Source organism: Lissotriton helveticus, chromosome 12 (genome assembly GCF_964261635.1).
Source record: "Lissotriton helveticus chromosome 12, aLisHel1.1, whole genome shotgun sequence".
NCBI classification, from domain to species: Eukaryota; Metazoa; Chordata; class Amphibia; order Caudata; family Salamandridae; genus Lissotriton; species Lissotriton helveticus.
The window spans coordinates 23,062,922-23,082,797 of NC_136073.1; the positions used below are offsets into that span (position 1 = coordinate 23,062,922).

Below are 19,876 nucleotides of genomic sequence, written 5' to 3' on the forward strand. Positions count from 1 at the left end.
CCTTACTAGGCTGGTCTCAGTTAGGTGGTACTTTGTGTAGATGCTGCAGGGGTCGTCGTGGAGTCCTGTAGAGGTCACTCTAGGGTGGACTGGAGCTCAGGGCCGCTGGTCAACCTTCTTAGGACCGATGAACCACTTCGACTCTGGCCAGAGGCGTCCGGTGCAGAGGTGGGTACAGAGAGCTGGTTGTGAGGTTCAGCAGGGCACTGGAGCTCTTGTTGTTGGTTTCTTTGTGGACAGTGCCGCTGTCCTCTTGAGTTCTTGGTCTTTAGGGAAGGCAGGCAGTACTCGCAGGGTTGTGGAGGTCACTGGGCCTGCAGGATAAGTCGCTTTTTGGAGCAGGTTTCTTCGAGGGCTGCAGACATCCCGGTAGGGCTGGGGCCAAGTCAGTTGTCTGGTGTCAGTGCTGCACGGCTCTTCAGTCCTTTGTCGCCAGGAATCTGAGAATCAAAGCTCAAGGTTGCCCCTAAATACTTAATTTATGGGCGCTACAGGTACTGGCAGGTAATAGCCAGTGGGCTATTTACCCTTAGGAAGACTACACCCTTTTTATGTCCACTTCTTTTGGGGACGGGGAATACACCTAATCCTATTAGCTAAAATCCTCACAACCAATATGGAGAATTTTCAAAGGAGGGGTTCACTTGAGCCCAGGACATCTTAGGGGTGGTCCTGGCTGAGAGGGACCTACTGCTTCTGCTTACTAATTTTCCCGTCGACCCTGCCGCCAAACGTTGGACTAGGTCAGGGGGGTGGGCATCTCCACTAGCTGGAGAGGCCCTCGCTTGCATAGCAAAGGAAGGAAGCCTTTGAGACTCGCTGCCCTTGAATGCTGTTCGTGCTTGGGGGTAGGTGTTAAGTGCCTCCACCGAGAGTAGGCTTTGTTTCTGACCCACGAGAGCACAAGGCTCCCATCTCGGGGGATCGAAAGCATGTCTGGAAGTGGTCGGCTGGTGCTGACCAGTCAGCTACACACTGGCTGTTGGTTAGGTTTTTAGGGGGCACCTCTGAGGGGCCCCCTGAGTGCATTTATTAATTAATCGAATACTGGCATCAGTGGTGTAGTCTCATTAATCAGTGGTTTGTTACCAAACATCTTGGGATTCGGTGAAACCATCATGAAGTTGCGGAACTTGTATTGTCAAGCGCGGAGCCCATGTTCTCGGATTGGCTTCAGTATGCACTTCTAATGGCTAAGAATAGACTTAGACATTATAGGGGTATTTATTTATTTATTTTATTTAAACACTTATAAAGCGCGAACGAAGGCTCATGGGCATCTCGGCGCTAAGTATCTGCTGGATTCAGCCTTACAGGAGGATGTGATTATTGGTCAAATAGCCACGTTTTAAGGTGCTTTCGAAAGGACCATAGAGAGGGGCTACTTTTTATGGAAAATGGCAAAGTGTTCCAGAGCTTGGGAGCTGAAACGAGAAATCTTCTATCACCCCATGAAACCAGTTTGGTGCGGGGTACTTCCAGCTGGAAACGATCGGAGGACCGCAGGGACCTGGTGGGCCGGTAGGGAACAAGTTGTTGAGTGAGAAAGGCTGGTCCCTGGTTATGCAGCGCCTTGTAGACAATGCAAAGAGCCTTAAACTTAGTTCTATTCCTGATAGAAAGCCAGTGAAGTTCTCTGATGGTTCCTGAGACTGATTGAAATTTGGGGACATCACCCAGCAGTCTGGCAGCAGCGTTTTGAATAGCTTGCAGCTTATTAAGGACTCTTTCTTGAGAGTTCAGGAAGAGGGCATTGCAATAGTCCAAGGTGGACAAAACCAGGGACGTAATCAGGGTTTTGCCAGCTGAAGCAGGGAGGAAAGGGAGAATTTTCTTAATAATTCGCAACTTATAAAAAGCGGAAGAGGCGATCTGATTTGCGTGAGGGAGGAAAGTGAGACGGTCGTCAAACATGACTCCCAGGTTCCTCACTTTGCTGACGGGAGTGGAGGGAGGACCCATGGACTGTGGCCACCAGCGGGAAGACCATTCTGGGGTTAAGTTTCCAAAGATAACCACCTCGGACTTATCCGAGTTCAATTTAAGGCAATTGGAGGCCATCCAATTCCCTATGGCCTGCATGCCCAGATTGAAGTTATCGGCGATTTTTTGGCCGTCATTTCTGATGGCTAGGACCAACTGGGTGTCGTCAGCGTAGGATGTAAGGCTCATCCCGTGAGCACGAATGGTGTTGGCAAGGTCCGACACGTATATATTGAAGAGTGTCGGACTCAGGGATGAGCCTTGAGGTACTCCGCACGGCAGGGACAGGGTGGTGGACTGAAAAGGCCCTATGGTGACCACCTGAGTTCTTTCTGCCAGAAAGGAAGCCAGGAGAGTCCTGACCTTATGCCGAATCCCCAGGTCTTCGACAACGTCGATCAGGATGGCATGATCGACCGTGTCGTGTCGAACGCCGCCAACAGGTCCAGCAGTATCAAGACTGCTGTACCACCCGCATCGCGAATGGTTCTAATATCCTCTGTTGCCTTGATCAGGGCCGTCTCCGTCCCATGATGTTGGCGAAAACCAAACTGGGAGTCATCCAGTAGATGGTGAGTTTCTATAAAGGCTGACAGTTGGACATTCAGGGCCTTTTCGACAACTTTTGCCAAAATAGGAAGATTGGCAATAGGTCGGTAATTTTTGAGCTCGTTCCTATCTAGGTTTGGTTTTTTCAACAATGGCTTTAGTAGTGTCTTTTTTAGGTCTGAGGGGTAAACGCCTGTATTGATCAAAATGTTGCAGATAGTGGTAATAGCTGGGAGCAGCACTTCCAAGACTGGAAGCAATACTTTAAAAGGGCAGGGATCAAGGGCAGAGCCTGATTTGATGGATGACATGATATCCCTGACCTGAGTGCTAGAAACCTCCTTAAACTGAGAAAGCGAAGGGCCAGCCATGGGGGAACTCGCCGGCTCAGGGGGAGTGTTTAGAGGCATTTTTACGCTATTGGCAAAGACTGCGTAGATGTCATTAACTTTGTCGTAGAAATAGTTTGCCAATGCATCACAAAATGATTGGGAGGGAGGAGGTTGTAGACTGGGCAAGCAGCCAGCCAACTGTTTGGTGGTCTCAAACAAAGCCTTGTTTGAGTTTTTGGAGAGTTCTATTTTCTCAGAAAAGAACTTCTTCTTGGCATCCAGGATCATGTTTTTGTATATGATGACCGTATGCTTGTATATTATTTTGGCCTCTTCGGAATAATGTCTGCGCCAGTTCCTTTCATTCCTCCGACACAGCTGCTTTTGTGTCCTTAGAGTCTCCGAGTACCAGGGGGCAGACGGGGATGATCTATTTCGGGAGCTTTGTTTTGACTGGACCAGGGAGGAGGTCGCAGATGCAACCCATTCATTGTATTGAGTAATTGCAATATTGGGATCATATGACAGGGGTGGGCTAGTTTTAATCAAAAGTGATTGAAGGCAGTCACTGTCAATATCATTCCAGGCCAGGAAAGTCTGACGAGGATTACCACTGTCCATAGCTGTTCCTGGGTCATGGTTAATTAGTGTGGCCGTTATGACAAAGTGATCTGACCAAATGATGGGAAAAATGGCAGAGACCTGCAGGTCATATAAATTGGAAAAAATGCCATCAAGAGTATGGCCTCCTTCGTGGGTAGGGGCTTTAACTAGCTGAGAGAGTCCGAAAGTTGTCAGGCATGCCTGAAGGGCAGCTGTGTCATTATCTTAAACTTTATCGAAGTGAAAATTGAAGTCGCCTAAGATGGTAAATGAGCCATCAAGGGCAGACACTTCCAGGATACGGCTGATGTCGGAGATAAATGCCGACCTTTGCCCTGGAGGACGGTAAATGAGAATACCTTTGAAGTTTACCGAAGGAGTTAGTTTAATGGAGAATTGGAGGGCCTCACAAGAAAGGAGCGGTATCACGTTAATTCTGACCGCATAGGTGTCCCGAGCAATTATTGCTATCCCTCCTCCTTTCTTGCGTTGTCTATCCAATCTGTGGATTGAAAACCCATGGGGAACAGCGATAACTAAATCCGGATCGGAAGCATTGTCCAACCAGGTCTCTGTTAAAAACAGTAAATCTAACTGTTTGTCTTCCATAAGCTCGGCTATTTCTTGTCGGTGTTTACCTAAGGAGCGGACATTAATAAGGGCCATGGAGTGGTCACTTAGTGTTTTGTTGGGCTTCCGGCGAGGGAGGTCCTGACCGTTTGATATCATGGCGGCGCAGTTCGGACAGCATTGATGAGCATTTCCCTCAAGATAGTATGGGTCGAATATGGAACATAGTGGATCTCGTGGAGGACGGCAGTTCCTAAGCTGGCTGGAAGTGTACGTCCCTCGTGGGGGTAGCGGAAAATGGCCAGGGGTGGTGGCCCTGGGCCCTGTCCCGGCTCGGACGGGCGCAGACGGGCTTGCCTTTGGCACGCCTTCGGCGCGCCGCCGGCGCGCTCGCTGCGCCCGCCCGCTGCGCGGACGGGTGGGACCTTGACCTAAGTACATCCTGGTATGTGGGAGGAGGGTGGGAGGGGCTGCGAGCTCCAGCGCGAGCCTTCCCCGGCCCAAGATGGCGGCTCCAGTTACTAGGGGAAGTGACCAGCGCCTAGCAACAGTGGCGCTGTGTCACCCAATGAGAAATATCCTGGCGATGTAGATCTCGCTACAGGTAGGGGCTCCTATTAAAATCTCCACATTTTAAAATATCTACAGTTTTTAAAAGTTATTCGTAGTCAATAACTCACAAACAGTGACACAGTTTCAAAACAATCAGCGTCTCACAAATAGCGCGCAAGGTACCCCCGGCTTCCGCCTCAAGGGTGAATAAAGCAAATCTCCCGAATGCTAATGTGAACGCCCTTAAGTACCTGGGAGGGCGGGAGGGGCTGCGAGCTCCAGCGCGAGCCTTCCCCGGCCCAAGATGGCGGCTCCAGTTACTAGGGGAAGTGACCAGCGCCTAGCAACAGTGGCGCTGTGTCACCCAATGAGAAATATCCTGGCGATGTAGATCTCGCTACAGGTAGGGGCTCCTATTAAAATCTCCACATTTTAAAATATCTACAGTTTTTAAAAGTTTTTCGTAGTAGCGATCACTCACAAACAGTGACACAGTTTCAAAACAATCAGCGTTTCAGCGTCTCACAAATAGCGCGCAAGGGAGCGCAAGGTACCCCCGGCTTCCGCCTCAAGGGTGAATAAAGCAAATCTGCTCATGCAGTTATGCCCTCATCGGAGGTGTTGTGCACCCTGCCTAAGGGCTGTAAGGCCTGCTGTAGAGGTGACTTACCTATGCCTCTGGCAATGCTGGCAGGCCTGACACACAGGGATGTGTGCCAGGTTAACTCTTCACTTTCAGTTGCACCAAAACATGCAGGCTGCATTTTCAGTGTAAGTGTTTGGTGAGGGGTCCCTGAGTGTGACAAGATACATGCTACAGCCCGTAGAGACCCACTCTGGTCACAATGCCCTTGGTACCACTGATATTTTTACAAGGGACTTCTATGTGGGTCAGAGGTACGCCAATTTTGGAAACAAAGGTACAGTTTTGGGAAAGAACACAGGCCCTGGGAACTTGATTAGCAGGGACCTAGTGCACATTCAGTCAACATTGCATTGTCAGGCAAAAATTGTGAAAGTTGTGAAGTTTTGTTGGCGCTGCGCGATCAAGGCGAGTAAGTGCCAGATCGGGCAGGGTTCCGTGGTGTAGAATCACCCGCAATGGATCGCACACCGCTAGCCCCTCCTCCGGATCGCCCCTAAGGATTCTGGTACGTATAGTTCATAAGTGGTTCACCTCAGTAGGTGCAAGTAAGTACTTTGTTCCGTGGTGTACCTGGGACACTAGGTTGGGAGCGGCCTGGTGGCGCCCCTACTGCCCAAGCTTGAAACCATCCTGGCTTGGGAGCCCCCCAAAACCCAGACAAAGGTGAGAGCCTTCTTAGTACTCAAAGGGTACTACAGGAGGTTTGTCAAGGGGTATGGCAACATTGTTGCACCCTTGTGGTCACCCATGCTTGTGTGGTGCGTAAAGAACACAAGCATGGGTGAAACAAATCTCCCAGACTATCTCAAGTTTCAGATCCCCCTCAGGACTAAAAACAGATGTACATTTGGTGCTGCTTTCCGAGAGACACAGTCTTTATAGTTCTTGGTAAACAAGTTCATATTGTGTGATAAACTCACTTGCAGAGTGGGTTGAAAGAGTGGACCTACTTCCTGTTCTTCTGTTTCAGGTTTGTGTATTGAAGAATGTTAGTCAGTGTCTGGATAATTAACTGTAAGTCTTTCTCCCATTCAGCGAAAGCGCCTCGGACTCAGCTGCTAATACATCAAATAAGTTTGCCAATGATGGGAGCTTCCTGCAGCAGTTTATGAAAATGCAGGAGAAAACTAAACGTAAGTGTCTTTTGAGTTTGTGTATTACTTTTGGTGTCTCTTTTTTGTAGTAACAAAACTAAAAGGCAATAGTTTTGGGTTCAGGAGTCTCCCTGCATGCCACCACCACGTTCACATTTTTGCCGCAATATGTGACCCTGATGTAAGATACCTTTGGGTGAGTAGTTTGGGGGATGGTCCCCAAATGCAGCACCCATATTTCCTCTGAATGAACATTGACTTTCGAACCATTTGCGATGTAAAAGGTCCCTCTTGTCTGTACATAAAATTGGGTGAAGGTGAGAGATATGTCCAGGGCTAAATTGAGAAAGTAAGTTCCCCTACTAATTGACTAACGTGCAACAACTACCTTACCTACTAGTGCTTTAATTTAACACAATAAGACTAAACTCATTGACGAAGTTGGGTGGACTGTAGTGTTGGATACCACTATAGATAAATTGATAGAATGATAGGTCTTGTGTTATAAAACCATACATACACGTTTATGCAGATTGTAGTGTAATAGATTTTGATTAGTTACCAAAGTCACATATACAAATAGGGACTGAAAAAATCTGTTTGTCTCAGTCGGAGGCCCTGCCTCTGACCCAGTATCATTTAAATGCAAAATGCTGGTGAGCTGCTTCAGTATAACCCCTCAGTATGGATTCCTTGTGTTTGTATCTTAAAGACATTGAGCCTGACTTAATGCAGGAGTCAAGAAAGTGACATTTCTAACTGCATATGGGAATCATGTGTTCTTATGATTTTATTAGTGCATCAGACTTGTTGCAAGGTTAAAATCTATATTATGTTACCCATTTAAAGCAGTTTCAAGCCTCAAAAGTGTGCCTGGGCCCTTCTAGTCACTCCAATCTGAACCCCTTGCATAGTGTGTTCAGAATTCTAATTCGCTTCTAGGTGGTGGGTTTTTAGAACACTTGACAAGTTCCTGGCTGCCCAAGCGGCCCATCCCTTTCCAAGGGCTGCTAAGAAACGTTGACCCTATTTTTAGACTGCGACCCAGAGGTTTCTGGAAATGGTTGATACTGCATGGTGGACTTGAAGTTCTTTAAATTGCAATGATGTGTGTGTGCATTCTCCCTTGTCGATCTCGGCACTTGCTACCACAATCATTCTTTTTTGTCCTTATTCTTTTCCTCAACGAGAAGGTATATTGGACTGAGTACAAAGCTTCATATAATTATTTTAATGTCTTTGCAGATTATAACTGTCTTTTGTGAGCATTTTTTATGATTGTATATTTTGCACAACAAATGCATTCAAACAATTTTATATTTCTATTCTCTCCCTGGCAGCACAAAGTGAAAAAAACATTCTTCCCAAGGTCCCTGGCGGCACCAACAATGCCATTTGTCCACCGTCCCCTGCTAGCAGCACTGTTCCTCCGCTTGTTGCTGGCTGCAGCACCACCACTCGCCCACTGGCCCCTGCAAGCAGCAAGATTGTTCGCTCTTCAGGCCCAAGTAGTAGCTCTGCCATCTCTTCAGTTGCCAGTAAGAAGCCCTTGCCCACCGCTAAAGAAACTGATACGACAAGTGATGTAGCCATCCAGCCAGAGCCCTTACCTAAGCCCACGCAGACCTCTGTGCCAGGCAAAAGGAGTACTTTACGATTACCACCTGAGGAGGAGGAAAAAGATGAGGATTTTGAACAATGGCTAGAATTTGATGGTAAGTGGTGGGAGAAAAGGGACGTAAATTCATTTGATTCCGCAATTGAGTGTGCCTGTAAGCAGGACAGAGCAAGTTTGTTGATGGCTGAAAGTTTATTATTACACCCCCATTCTTAGCAGACGTGGGCACTTGCAGACGACTGCTGATCTGATGGCACGTGATCATTTTCTACCCCATGCTGTCTTGACATGCCTTTTTACAGATGTTGTCCACAATCTCCATTTAAGCCTTGGCTTGTTTGAACCTCAGTGGCTTACTTTGCTGCCACCAGGCAGCTAACTTTCAGGAATCGACCACCGTCCTGTTCTGCAATTGAGAGGCACTTGATTTTTTGTGACTCCCATCACCTAGGACCTTTTCACTGGAGATCTCGAGTTCCTACCATGACAGCTGGATCCCTGTGGTTTTCACTAATTTGTTGCTTGCAATCTATTTAATTCAGTTTTGTGACAAAAATTGCAACTTGTTGAGCTCGTGAAGTTTGTTCAAATAATGCCCAAAAATGGAACTGCGCTATGGTTGCCATAGTTCCTGTGGGATCAGTTCAAAAACATGTCTAATCTGTATTCATTCTTGAGTCATGGTTGCTTGACTACATGTACTTTACCCTCTAAGCAGAACTCTAGAGTGGGAGGGATTGCTGTAGACTGAGCCTAATCATACAGTGCTATGCAGTGTTGACCCTCAGCGACTTATCTGAGCCTTGCTTACCAGTGCAGCATTTAGCTTTCTCTTTCTCTCCATCGATATCCACCCGGCACGCTATGTCCTCTGCATTTGGACGAGATGTTGCTAGTCCTCAGATCTCTTTAGAGATAATTAAGTACCAAGTGGGTTACATGTGTGAGTCCCAATAGCTTCTAAGGCCGCCCGTCTTCTTTCTCATCTTGCAAGTGAAGGTGACCTTGTTCCCTGAATGGTCCTGTGCTTTGTGATTAAAAGGAGGTGAACCCACTTGAAAGTTCTTGACATGGTGCTTCTCGGTCTGCCTCTTTAGACACTGAATAGTATTTCAGATGTTTAACCTGATCTGGTTTGATCGGATGGTGGATTGCCTCAAAGGATATGACCTTTTTTGCACCACTGTTATCTACAGGTAGAAATGCTGTTATCGGTTTAAAACAAAAAATGTAAACCTGCTCACAACCCACACAACTTTTCTGGAACTCCAGTTGCGACGTTTTTGGGTTGCACCTTAAAACAGGAAAGCGTCATTGAGGACTTAGGATACTGGCACATCTTGGAAACTGTAGGAAGGCATTTAGATAGACCTGTTACTGTTGAGTAAGTGTCCTCTGATTCTCTGTAGCTATCTATTTTGTAACATAATATTCACAAGGCCTCTAATACAAAATTCAGCATTCTCTTTTTTATTCAATAAGATTCAGGCGCACTTGTAGGTGAGCTGTATTTGGATTGGATGTGTTGATAATTGTTGAAAGCACTTAGGGATTTTTACATTTTTTATGAAAAAAATGTTCCTACAAAAGTTATAGGATTTTTTAATCTTCTCGTCCTACTGCTCCAGATGTATTCCGCAGCTCAGTTTAATGCCTGCCCTACTCCTCAGGCTGGTGATCATCTTTCAGTGCCTTGATATCATGAGCTCTGCAGTTGTGACCAAGGGTTCTTCCTGCGGTCCCCGTCATCTAGTACTAGATGTATTTGCGTGTTCATTCTTAATCAGATAGCTTGAGTAGCTTCTCCAATGAACCATTTTTCTGTTACTCATAACCCTCCTATGAACTTACACAGGTTGGTGGCACATCTCTTGGGGTGCCTCTATTTCTAGTCTGATTTAAGGGGGTTGGAAGCGCACTCCTTTTAAATGTTCAATCTAATCAGTTTTAAACATTAATTAATAAACAATGTAAACACAATGGTGCCACAGCGTAACACTTGCTGTCAGCCAAGTGTGACTCAGACAAATTATATTACTGCCAAAATGGTAGTATACGCTGCGCACTGTGCATGAGTAGTCCTCACGGACTCTATTGGTCCATTTAACGCGTAAATAAACAAATCATGTGCATACTCTGTTTTTCAAAGAAATCATGTTTTGAATCATAACATAAATTACTGTTTAAATCATACAGTTGATTGTATACAAATAGTTTATCATAAGCATTTGAATCACAATCAACTGTATGATTTAAACAGTAATTTATGTTATGATTCAAAACATGATTTCTTTGAAAAACAGAGTATGCACATGATATGTTTATTTACGCGTTAAATGGACCAATAGAGTCCGCGAGGACTACTCATGCACAGTGCGCAGCGTATACTACCATTTTGGCAGTAATATAATTTGTCTATTTCTAGTCTCCCATGTATTGAGCCCTGGAGCAGAGTAAAAATTGTGTGAGTTTTAACTCCGTTCTGGGTCCGGGCTTCTGAGACTCCCACTTTGGTCTGGAGGATCTACTGTGTGTATTCTGATCCTGTAGCTCTGTTTAGAACCATTCCTTTTTATTTTATTTACTTATTGAACAAAATATTGCAGTGATTGAGCAGCATCATTTGGGGGATCAAACCCTAATTTGGAGGCACCCTCTGGCGCAGTAGAGGCCATGAAATCGGATGCGGTTTGGGCAGCCAATGAGAAGGTCAAGCCCAGAAGTTCAAACATATCTGCTGTGGGTGGTTAATGAGAGACGAAACCCTGCCTTCACAGGTGGCAAAGAAATGAGGGCTAGCTGGCTGTCCTGTTTGAATATGGTTCCAGAGCAGTTTACTCTGGTAATTCCACAAACAGACTGAAAACTACATTGGTTTTCCTGTCTGTCCAAGACATGGGTGGTTCCATAAATGAAGCCCATATGTGTTCAGTGGTGGGATGCAGGAATGGTCTCAATATCAGACCACGAAGAGCCACGATGGAGGGAGACTGAAGAAAACATTCAGTGGGAGATTTTGTGGAGGGTGCTGGGAAACGAGTATGGAGGAAATGAGTGGCAAACGTGGACATGCAGAGATGGTTTCAGCGGTTTCAAGAGGTGCAGGCAAAAAGATTGAGAGGTAGAGGGGAAGCAGAAGAGTTATAGGGTGATGAGCAGGTAAGGGTTAAGGAAAAGATATAGGAAACCGATGGGAGGGAAGCAAAGCATATGGAATGTTTAGTGGATTGTTATGATGGAGAACGAGGTGAACCTACACAGGGACTGGTGATAATCACAAAAAGTGATCTTTTGTGTGAAAGGATAAAATTTGATGTGTTAACCTGATTAATTATTTCTCCCATTATTTATGTTCAAACTCACAGCGTGCCAGGTTCACGTTCTTCCAGCATAGTTAAGCTGTGCTTTACAGTTATGGGCTAACTAACCATGTTGGGCACAGGGTTCACACCTAGATCTCTGCTTTGATCTATCTCTGAAGTGGACAGTCAGAAATTCTGCCTGCCTCTCACTCTGGAAGGTTATAACATAAGGTTTGTAATTCTGGAGTGTCAGCAGGAACTCCCTTTGCCTTCTGCAGAGGACACTTTGCCCTAATTTCCTGAACACATGCATAATTCGCAGTGTGGATGGTGTTTCTTCAAGCCTCCAAAAGCTGGTGCCATTGTATGGCAAAGTTGTACCATCACTTGGCCGTCTTGATGGTGCGCACTGTGGTGTCTCCTGCTTTACGCCTGCCTTTTCTCGCAGCAGATAAAGTTGCAAACATCTAACAAATTCTACAAACGTAGGTGGGAAAACAAAGGTGCAGGCATAACTAGAAAGCAACTGTTCTCCGGGAGGGTGAGGCCTCTGTTCATTTGTGCACAGCAAAATCCACTTTTAATGGCTTCAATAAGCTGTAGAACTCTTTTGCACGTGGGCCATACACCCAGTGGGCTCATGGCCGAGTGTAGCGCCGGAGGTCCTTTTTACCGGGTTTTATTAGTCATTGCAACTGCTCACCAGCTGTTCCTCTTGGAAGATGAAGCTTACAATCAATGATAGAATCCTGATTGATACCTGCACTAAAGACATGCAACCCGAAAGTGAACTAATTTAAAACATTCACTAGTGTTCCAAGATTCTCCTCAATTATTTTCTAAGAACTGGAACGCTGAACCAACTGTTTTTTTATTTTCCTGCATTTATTGCAGTTATTTTAATAAATGTTGTGTAAGCCAAGCCTTGGGTGCAGTTGTGCAAAGTCCTGAATTGACTTGGATTTTCTGGCCTTACTTTGGTCCTGGTAAACATGTGGTAGGTACATAGCAGGAGGCAATAAACCCTGTTCTTATAAAGTTTTATGTGAATTAGAAGAAAAACAACTTTGGGAAACAGATTCTGAACATCATATGCCCATCAACTATTTTCCGCAATTCACAAAATACAATGTGTACTTTTTATTTGTGTTTTTTGTGCCTACCATATGGAACTCAATTTTTTCACCATTCCCATATCAATTTTCCCTATGGGACCATCTTTGTCCCTAGGCCTAATTTTTCAAATTTGTAACTGCATGTGGATATCTCCCAACCACCGCCATATATTTCTTTCCTCTCACCTTTCGTCTACCTTCCTTAGTGGCCGGTGCTCTCTGTAGTAAAATTATAACCTCCCTCAAGCCCGGTTCAGCATCTCACTCCTTGAATCCTGCTAGGTGATTTTTATTTTCAAAAAATATTTTAGTCCTATCTTTTTAACCAATCCTATGTTAGCCCCTTTGCTGATCCTGCTGTCTATCCGTCTTTTCTTCGAATGTTGCACTTGGTTCCAACTTTTGATAGAGAGTAACCCAGAAGCTATGTTTTTTTATGAGAAAGGGGAAAACTTAGTTATTTATTTTCCTATTTGAAGGAATTCTGTGAAGTGCAGTTCTTGTACGTTAAGTGTGCTTCTGTTAATTATTTAAGGTCCAGGATGAATTTGATAGTGGACCCTTTTGATTTTGTTTCATTGTTTTGATTTTTCTTTTTCCTCCAGTTTTTCTCCGATCAGACCTTTCTACAGGGTTGATTTGATAAAGCTGGTTTCCCAGCTTGATAGCCACCACATCGTTTTTTGTATAAATTACACAATGTTTCACACTCAATAAAGTTTAGTTATAGAAATCTTTGGAGGTGACTTCTACACCAGTGGTACTTTCTCTTGCACAACTTTAAAGAGCTTTGATGCATTTCCATTGCATTTGTCCTGTGGGCAGCTGGCTGATACTTACCTTGTTTAAAAATAATGATATGATTTTTGTACCTCCCCTTCAATGTACAGGAAAGCCACCTACTAATTTATGATTCGTTCAGTGTGATATCTGTATTGTTTGCTAACCGCATCACCAATCACACCTTTCTTTAAAAGTGGTTGTGATCCGGATTCTAAAAGTTTCTAAGTGGTGCGTTTTGCCCCACATCAGTTGTGGATTATTTGAAGAAATAAAATGCCTATTGATTTGTTTGCTGTCTGAATGAACGCCAGTACTGACAGGCTGCTTAAAGTTTCACCCCCAGAGGACCCCGAAATCCTGAAACTGGTGGAAGAGATGGCGGCCTTTGTAGCGGAAGGGGGCCTTGAGATGGAAAAGATGGCAATAGAAGAATACAAGGACTGCCCTGCATTTGCGTAAGTCTGTCATCAGTAAGAACCATGGACCCGTGAGTGATGGGGTGAACAATTTCATGTTGCAGATATGACCAGAGATGGCAGTCAAGTTTTACATCCCAACCCCTTGGAGAAGAGGAATGGGGTGATTTCCAAAGAGGAATTTTTGTTTGGCTCTAGGAAAACAAAACAATGTATTGTATTTGTGCTATGCTCAAGCACATTGCCAACTGCACAGGCTCTACCTACAAGAGATACATGTCTACAGAAACCTTTTTATTGCTGTTTGCCTTAGTGCCACGCGTCTGTTTGTTGCTTTATGACGCACACCAGTCTCTGAAGGTTAAGCATTTATAGTGTCTAAGAAAGAGAAGCAGTTGTGTTTCCAATACAGCACACCTAACATTGACATACACAATATATTAAAAAGGTAAAATGCCTTAAGACACCAAAATATGCTGTGATTATGCCACCCAAAAGAGGTAGTAACGTCTGTTCTATTAAGTATGTTTCTAATAACATGTGGGAGATCGATCCCAGCTAACGCCAACCTGCCTAATTAGAACTAGATACCTCTGTAAGCACAGCAAAATTGCTTAAGTGATCACCAGTAGATTAGGAATTTCAGAGTTATTCATTTTTGGTAGTTGTGTAACTTACATGCTGAGCTTGTAGTATTTATCTGCAGAGTGGGTACAGACAAGAGGAGGAAGGCGCCCACGGGGGACTGGAGAAAGTAGGGTTCGGTTGTTCACTTATTTGATGCTTTTGGTGTCTGTGCACTCTTCAAAGGCCTGTGCCGAAGAGGAGCAGTTAATACTTACTAGTAAAGAACGGGGGTGTTCTCCCCCTATTTTTCTGTGTTCTTAGATCTCCTGCAGAAAGTCTAGCCACCTAATTTTGGCTTCATATAGAGCAAGCGTGTAATATAAGTTTGGTCGGTCTTAGCATGAACAATAGCAATAGCTCGTGCTTAGCCTTTTTTCCTTCTTTATTGAGTTTGAACAATGTGCATTCCAAACATTATTGGAGACAGTACCGACATTCCTAATAATCACATATATATTGTCAAATTTTGGTATTATAAATCGCAGTCAAGTCACTTGACAGTATGGTATCAAATAATGAACAAAAGATTCAGCCAAACAAGAGCCATTGCAACCCTCAAGCAATCGGAATGGAGTTTAAGTGGTGCAGTCTGAGTTAAAACATACTCACACTAGGAAGGGTTTGGGGGTGGATGAGGGGACACATCGAGTGGAAGGGGGCTTTGTGAACAGTATTTAGAAAGCGTTTAGACCTTGCCACAAATGTTTCCTTGCCATTATTACTTTTTATTATCCTAAGCTGTAGATTTAAGGTTTTAAATGTTTAGCATGTTCTTTGAAATCCTAAAACAACATTGTCGCACAAGAGAAAACACCCTGAGTCAATGCATGCTTGTCTTTATGATGTAGTGTTTTTGGACCGTCGTTTGAGGTGAAATGTTCCAAAATAGCAGGGACATACCACTGGTGTTCTTGTTTTCCAGTCTCCTTTAGCTTGATTAGGTGTTCCCTTATACTGCATTTCTTTTTTTGTTCCTGGGTACAGCTTCCATGTGTAGTTGCGTCTCATGTTTCCTGGCCTCGTGTTGCTTAGTTTAGAGTTCCCGCCTCCCTCTGTCCCGAATCTACCTCTCCAAGTCTTTCTTTTCCCTTCCCACCAAGTTCGTTTCTGAGGTTCTCTTTGTCCACCAGACAAGGGTCTTTGTCTCTGATAATCCGATAGGTATACACCTATCCAGCGATACTACGTGATATCTGAACTGAGAAACCATAGCTCTGCTGTCTGACCAGTGATTGATTGTTTTGACGTTTAAGAGAGGAGCGAGATGACTTTGCTGACAAATGTGCAATAACTTTGCTGTCAGCACTGGACGTGATAATCAGCCAGTCAAGGAAGGGGTTTATATGTCTAAATTGATGGGTGGTTGAGGTGCCTTTGGCTAATGAAGAATAGCAGTGTTGACTGAAGAAAGTGCGAAATCACTATTCGGTGTCAGTGTCAAACAAGGAGTGGCTGGCATAGATTTTGTAGAACACTGACTCCTTTATATAGTGGACAAAAACGAGGCACACTATACAAAAAGTCAGTGTGAGCAAGCAGGTAGACATATCAGAGGCTAGTGCTAAGCATTTATTGCACATACAAGGTAGTAAGTGAGACACACACTCAATAAAGGAATCCAACACCAATTTATAAAAAAAGAACACCTACTTTTATAGGAATTTAGATACCAAGATAATCGAAATCAGGTAAGTACTTTTCGAGTTATGATTTGTTACAGTTTTCAAAAGTTGAGACAGTGCAGTTTTTAAGTGCGGTAATGTTATCCTTTGGGGGGAAACATGTACTGGATTTGGGCACTTAACAGATGCCTACGGGACTGTTATTCTGGACGTAAAGTGAGAAAGGTCCAAGGCCACACCAACAGGTAGCCTGGGACGTCCGGGTGCAGAGGTGTGTTATGGTGTCGGGTGCCCCATTCACTTCAGTGGGGAACGGTTTGGTCAAAAAGAGATTGGGACTTGGGGACCAGTCCAGGGGAACCCAAAATGAGTGCTCAGACCTTTAGATGCGTGGACGCATAGGGACACTGTTGGTCCACTTCTCCTCTGACTGTAGTGATCGGTTGTAGTGGTTTCTTTTGACATCATATTCGGTGCTGGAGTCACTCGCAGTTGTCGGGGCCTTCAGGCAGAGGCTGCAGATGGCAACTGGAAGTCCAGTCTGGCCAGACCCAAGGCTGGGCTCGACTCTTGTAGGCATCACCTCCACCAGACTTGGGCTGTAGTGCATGGGTGGGGAGCTTTGAGGTGTTGGGAGGCGGTGGTCGGGGACTCAGTGTTTGTCTTCGGTTTCTGCAAAAAAGAGCAAACCGGACAAGTGGGCCACTCTTTATGTGGATCTCGCTGTCTCTGAAGTTCCTTGACGTGCAGGTCGGTTTTTCTCTGCAATGGTGTCCGGTCTGGTCACAACAAACCTTGGCTGCTGCAAGAGGTCCAGTACCCCAGGTATTTGTGTTGTGTGGTTTTCGGTCGATCCTGGATCTTAACTGTAGGAGCACTAACTCTTCCTGGGCAGCTACTGTGTCGGTAATCCCCATAGGTGGCAGGTCGATGTAGTGGGCTTTGCTTCTTTGGTGCTCCTCTACTCCAAGGTTGGAGTTTCTTTGGTAATTGGCGAAGCAATTGGCAGCCCTCTGGGTACAGTAATAATAATAAGCCACATTTGTAAAGCGCGAACAATCACCCGTAAGGGTCTCTAGGTGCTGGGGGCCGTCGGGAAGATTAAGCAAGCTATTGCCCAGAGTCACATGGTGCTGGGCTAATCTGCTGCCGGGGATCGAACCGTGATCCCCAGATTCCGGAGTCAGTCGCCCTGGCCGCGGCGCCACACCTCTTCCACAAGTGGTCATCAGTTGGCACAGTGGCAGGATGTGTCAGTTGCTCCACGAGGGTCGGGTGCAGCAGGCAGGCTAGTACGGTTGGCGCCAGCAAGTTGTGCTCTTCGGTTTTCGGGCCAATAGTCTTCTTTGTCCACTCTTTCTTTTGTGTCAAAATCTGAAGTCCTGTTATCAAGGGGTGCCCGAAGTACTCAATTTAGGTGCCTTAAGGGGAGTGAGGGGTAGTAGCCAGTGGGCTACTTGCCCCATGGGTCACTACATTCCCTAGATGAACACTTTCTTTGAAGAGCGTGCATCACCCTGTGCCAATTCCTAATTTCACCACACACAAGATGGTGGGATTACTAACTTTGTGGTCCCTTCAGGCTGGCAACCATTGAGATGGATCCAACCTGACAGTGCAACACGCCTCCTGCATTGGTAGTTTTTCCACCTTTCCTGGTGCCAGATTAGGGCAGGGGATGGCATTTCCCCTGACTGAGGAGGCCTTGGTTTGCATATCACAAACAGCAGAGGCCTTTGAAGCCTCCTTCCTTGGTATGCTGATGTACCAGTCTTCCTTGTGGAGCAGGTGTCAACACCTCTCTCTAGAGCAGGCTTTGTTTCTGTTGTCTGAGAGTGGGGCTTTCACCTCTTAGGATGTCAGAAACCGGTCTGTGGTGGCGGGCTGGACCGGGCCAGTCAGACAGCACACGAGGGCTAGTAGGGTTCAGGGGGTACCTCTAAGGTACCCTCTGGGTGCATGTATTACTAAATCCACCATGTCATGCAGCTGGCAATGGCAGTCTGTGTGGAATTTGTATGTGGGTCCCCTAGGGTGGCATAATATATGCTGGCGCCCTTAGGGACCCTCTTTAGTACCCATGTCCTAGGTCCCAGGGGGACCATTTACTAGGGACCTACAGGGGTGCCAAAGTCAATTGTAGCACTATTAGACAACACCTTGTTTTGGGGAAGGCGCACTGACGTCTGGTGAGCAGGCCTCATGCACTGTCAGAGTGGAAAAATCAGCATCTAGCAGCTATAAAGGGGTCATAAAAATGGAGGACAACTGCAACAAAAGCCTAGTTTCCTACACTTAGCCATCCTGCTTGAAGGAGGCGTAAGCGCCTCTGACCGGAGCAGGCATTGTTTCTGCCCTCAGAGAGCGTAGGCTCTCAACTGCAGGGATTCAGAAACCAGTCTAGATTCTGTGGCAAGGTTCCCTGCTTTGCAGAGGTCCTTAAGTTGGGCCAACTTAAGTTTCTTGTACGGACCCAGGTTGAGCGCTTGTATATTATCCTCTGTCTCAGACATAAATTAGATCAGTTGAGACCCTATTAGAATTTTTTTTTTTAAATCTAGCACACTGTACTTTTTAAAGGCCGAACTGTCTAGGATGCATTTAAAATTCGAATACAAATGGACTGTGATACTTAACCAAGGCCCTAACAGTACACATTTAGCAATTTGGAGACATTGGCAGAAATTCCCACATTTTTTTGTAACTAATGTCGGGTCTGGATTTACTTCACCGAGTCACCTATTGGCCAAGTGGTATCAGCAAATGCAAAGTCTTGTATCCAACTGCTCAACCACCAATGTAGGAAGCTGGCTCTTTATATACTGGACCAAAACGAGGTACACGGTGTAAAGAGTTCAGGCAAACCCAGTTGGTTTAGAGCGGCATACATGGTAACCCATATGCTCTCTTTTGTTGTAGTGTGTGCGAGCAGTTAGGCTTATCAGAGGTTAGTGCTAAGCATTTGCAGTGCTCACAGAGGCAATAAATGAGACACACACTCTAGAATTAATCCGGGACCAATTTAGTAAAATAAGCCATATTTGTATGTACATATTGATACTAAGAACTTTGTTATCAAGTAAGTACTTTTTTAAATAGGATTTTTTACAGTTAAGTAAATAGTTCACTTAAATGCGTATTTACTCATCGATGCTTCCCTGTGGTAGAAAAGGGATATGTTGCATACAGTTGTTTGTGATTGGATTCTGGCAGTCTCCTTCGGGACTTAGGGTGCCAAAGTCCAAAGTACCACCAGCAGGTTAATCGTTACCTGCCCTGGGGTGTCCAAGTGCCGAGGTGATGGACGGGTTGGTGGCAGTGCGCACTACGCCCGTAGGAAGAAAGGGCGCCTCCTAAAATAGGCTGTAGAGGGGGACTTGAGGACAAGTTTGGTAGGTCACAATGGGGACTAAGGTCACAAAGGTCCAGGGAACAAGAAAGCCCAGTCGGTTCGTTGGTACCCGGCTGCGGCTCTTGGGTGCAGAGTCAAAGGTCAGCTGGACTCTGTGTGTCCAAGGGCCTTGCTGTACACTCTGGAAGTGGGTCTCTATGGTGCTGATGTCCCTCGACGGCTGCTTTTTCTCAGTGTCCTTGGAATCTGGATTGGACTCTCACGGTCTTTGCTTGGTGCAAGGGGTTCGTTACCCCGGGTATCCTGTCTGTCCTGGTGTCCTCTCACTTTGTCGGGGTACAGATCTAACCTTCAGGAGTACAAATGCCTCTTCCTGGGGGCTGCTGCGTCGGGCTGTCCGGGGAGCGGAACTCGGTGAGCCAGACTTTGCTTTTTGGTGCCCGCGGACTGCAGGGGAGCAGCTCTTCTACTCCAAGAGAGATTGCTGGCAATTTGCAAAGAGCTGGCAGTCTCATGGGGTTCTTGGAAACGGGTCAGTTGCAGGATGAGTTGCTGGTAATGATTGTCGAGACTTGGTGCAGGCAGAGTTTGGTGCCCAAAGTCCAAAGCTGGTTTTCAGTTCTTGCGTTTATCGCACATCTTCTTTGACCTCTTCATTCTGATCCGTCTAATCAAAATTCCTGGTGTCAGGAGGGCCAGCTAAATATTCAAT

At 45.6% G+C, this 19,876-nt stretch overlaps 1 protein-coding gene across 1 annotated transcript in view; it reads left to right on the top strand.

Annotated features, from left to right (window-relative positions):
* Positions 1 to 19,876, top strand: part of SUGP1 (SURP and G-patch domain containing 1) — a 117,375-nt gene that overhangs the window by 30,677 nt on the left and 66,822 nt on the right. The window contains exons 3-5 of the mRNA XM_078670808.1: positions 6,271 to 6,368; positions 7,670 to 8,044; positions 13,479 to 13,602. Of these exons, the coding sequence (XP_078526934.1) occupies positions 6,271 to 6,368; positions 7,670 to 8,044; positions 13,479 to 13,602 (597 nt within the window). The remainder of the gene's footprint in view (positions 1 to 6,270; positions 6,369 to 7,669; positions 8,045 to 13,478; positions 13,603 to 19,876) is intronic.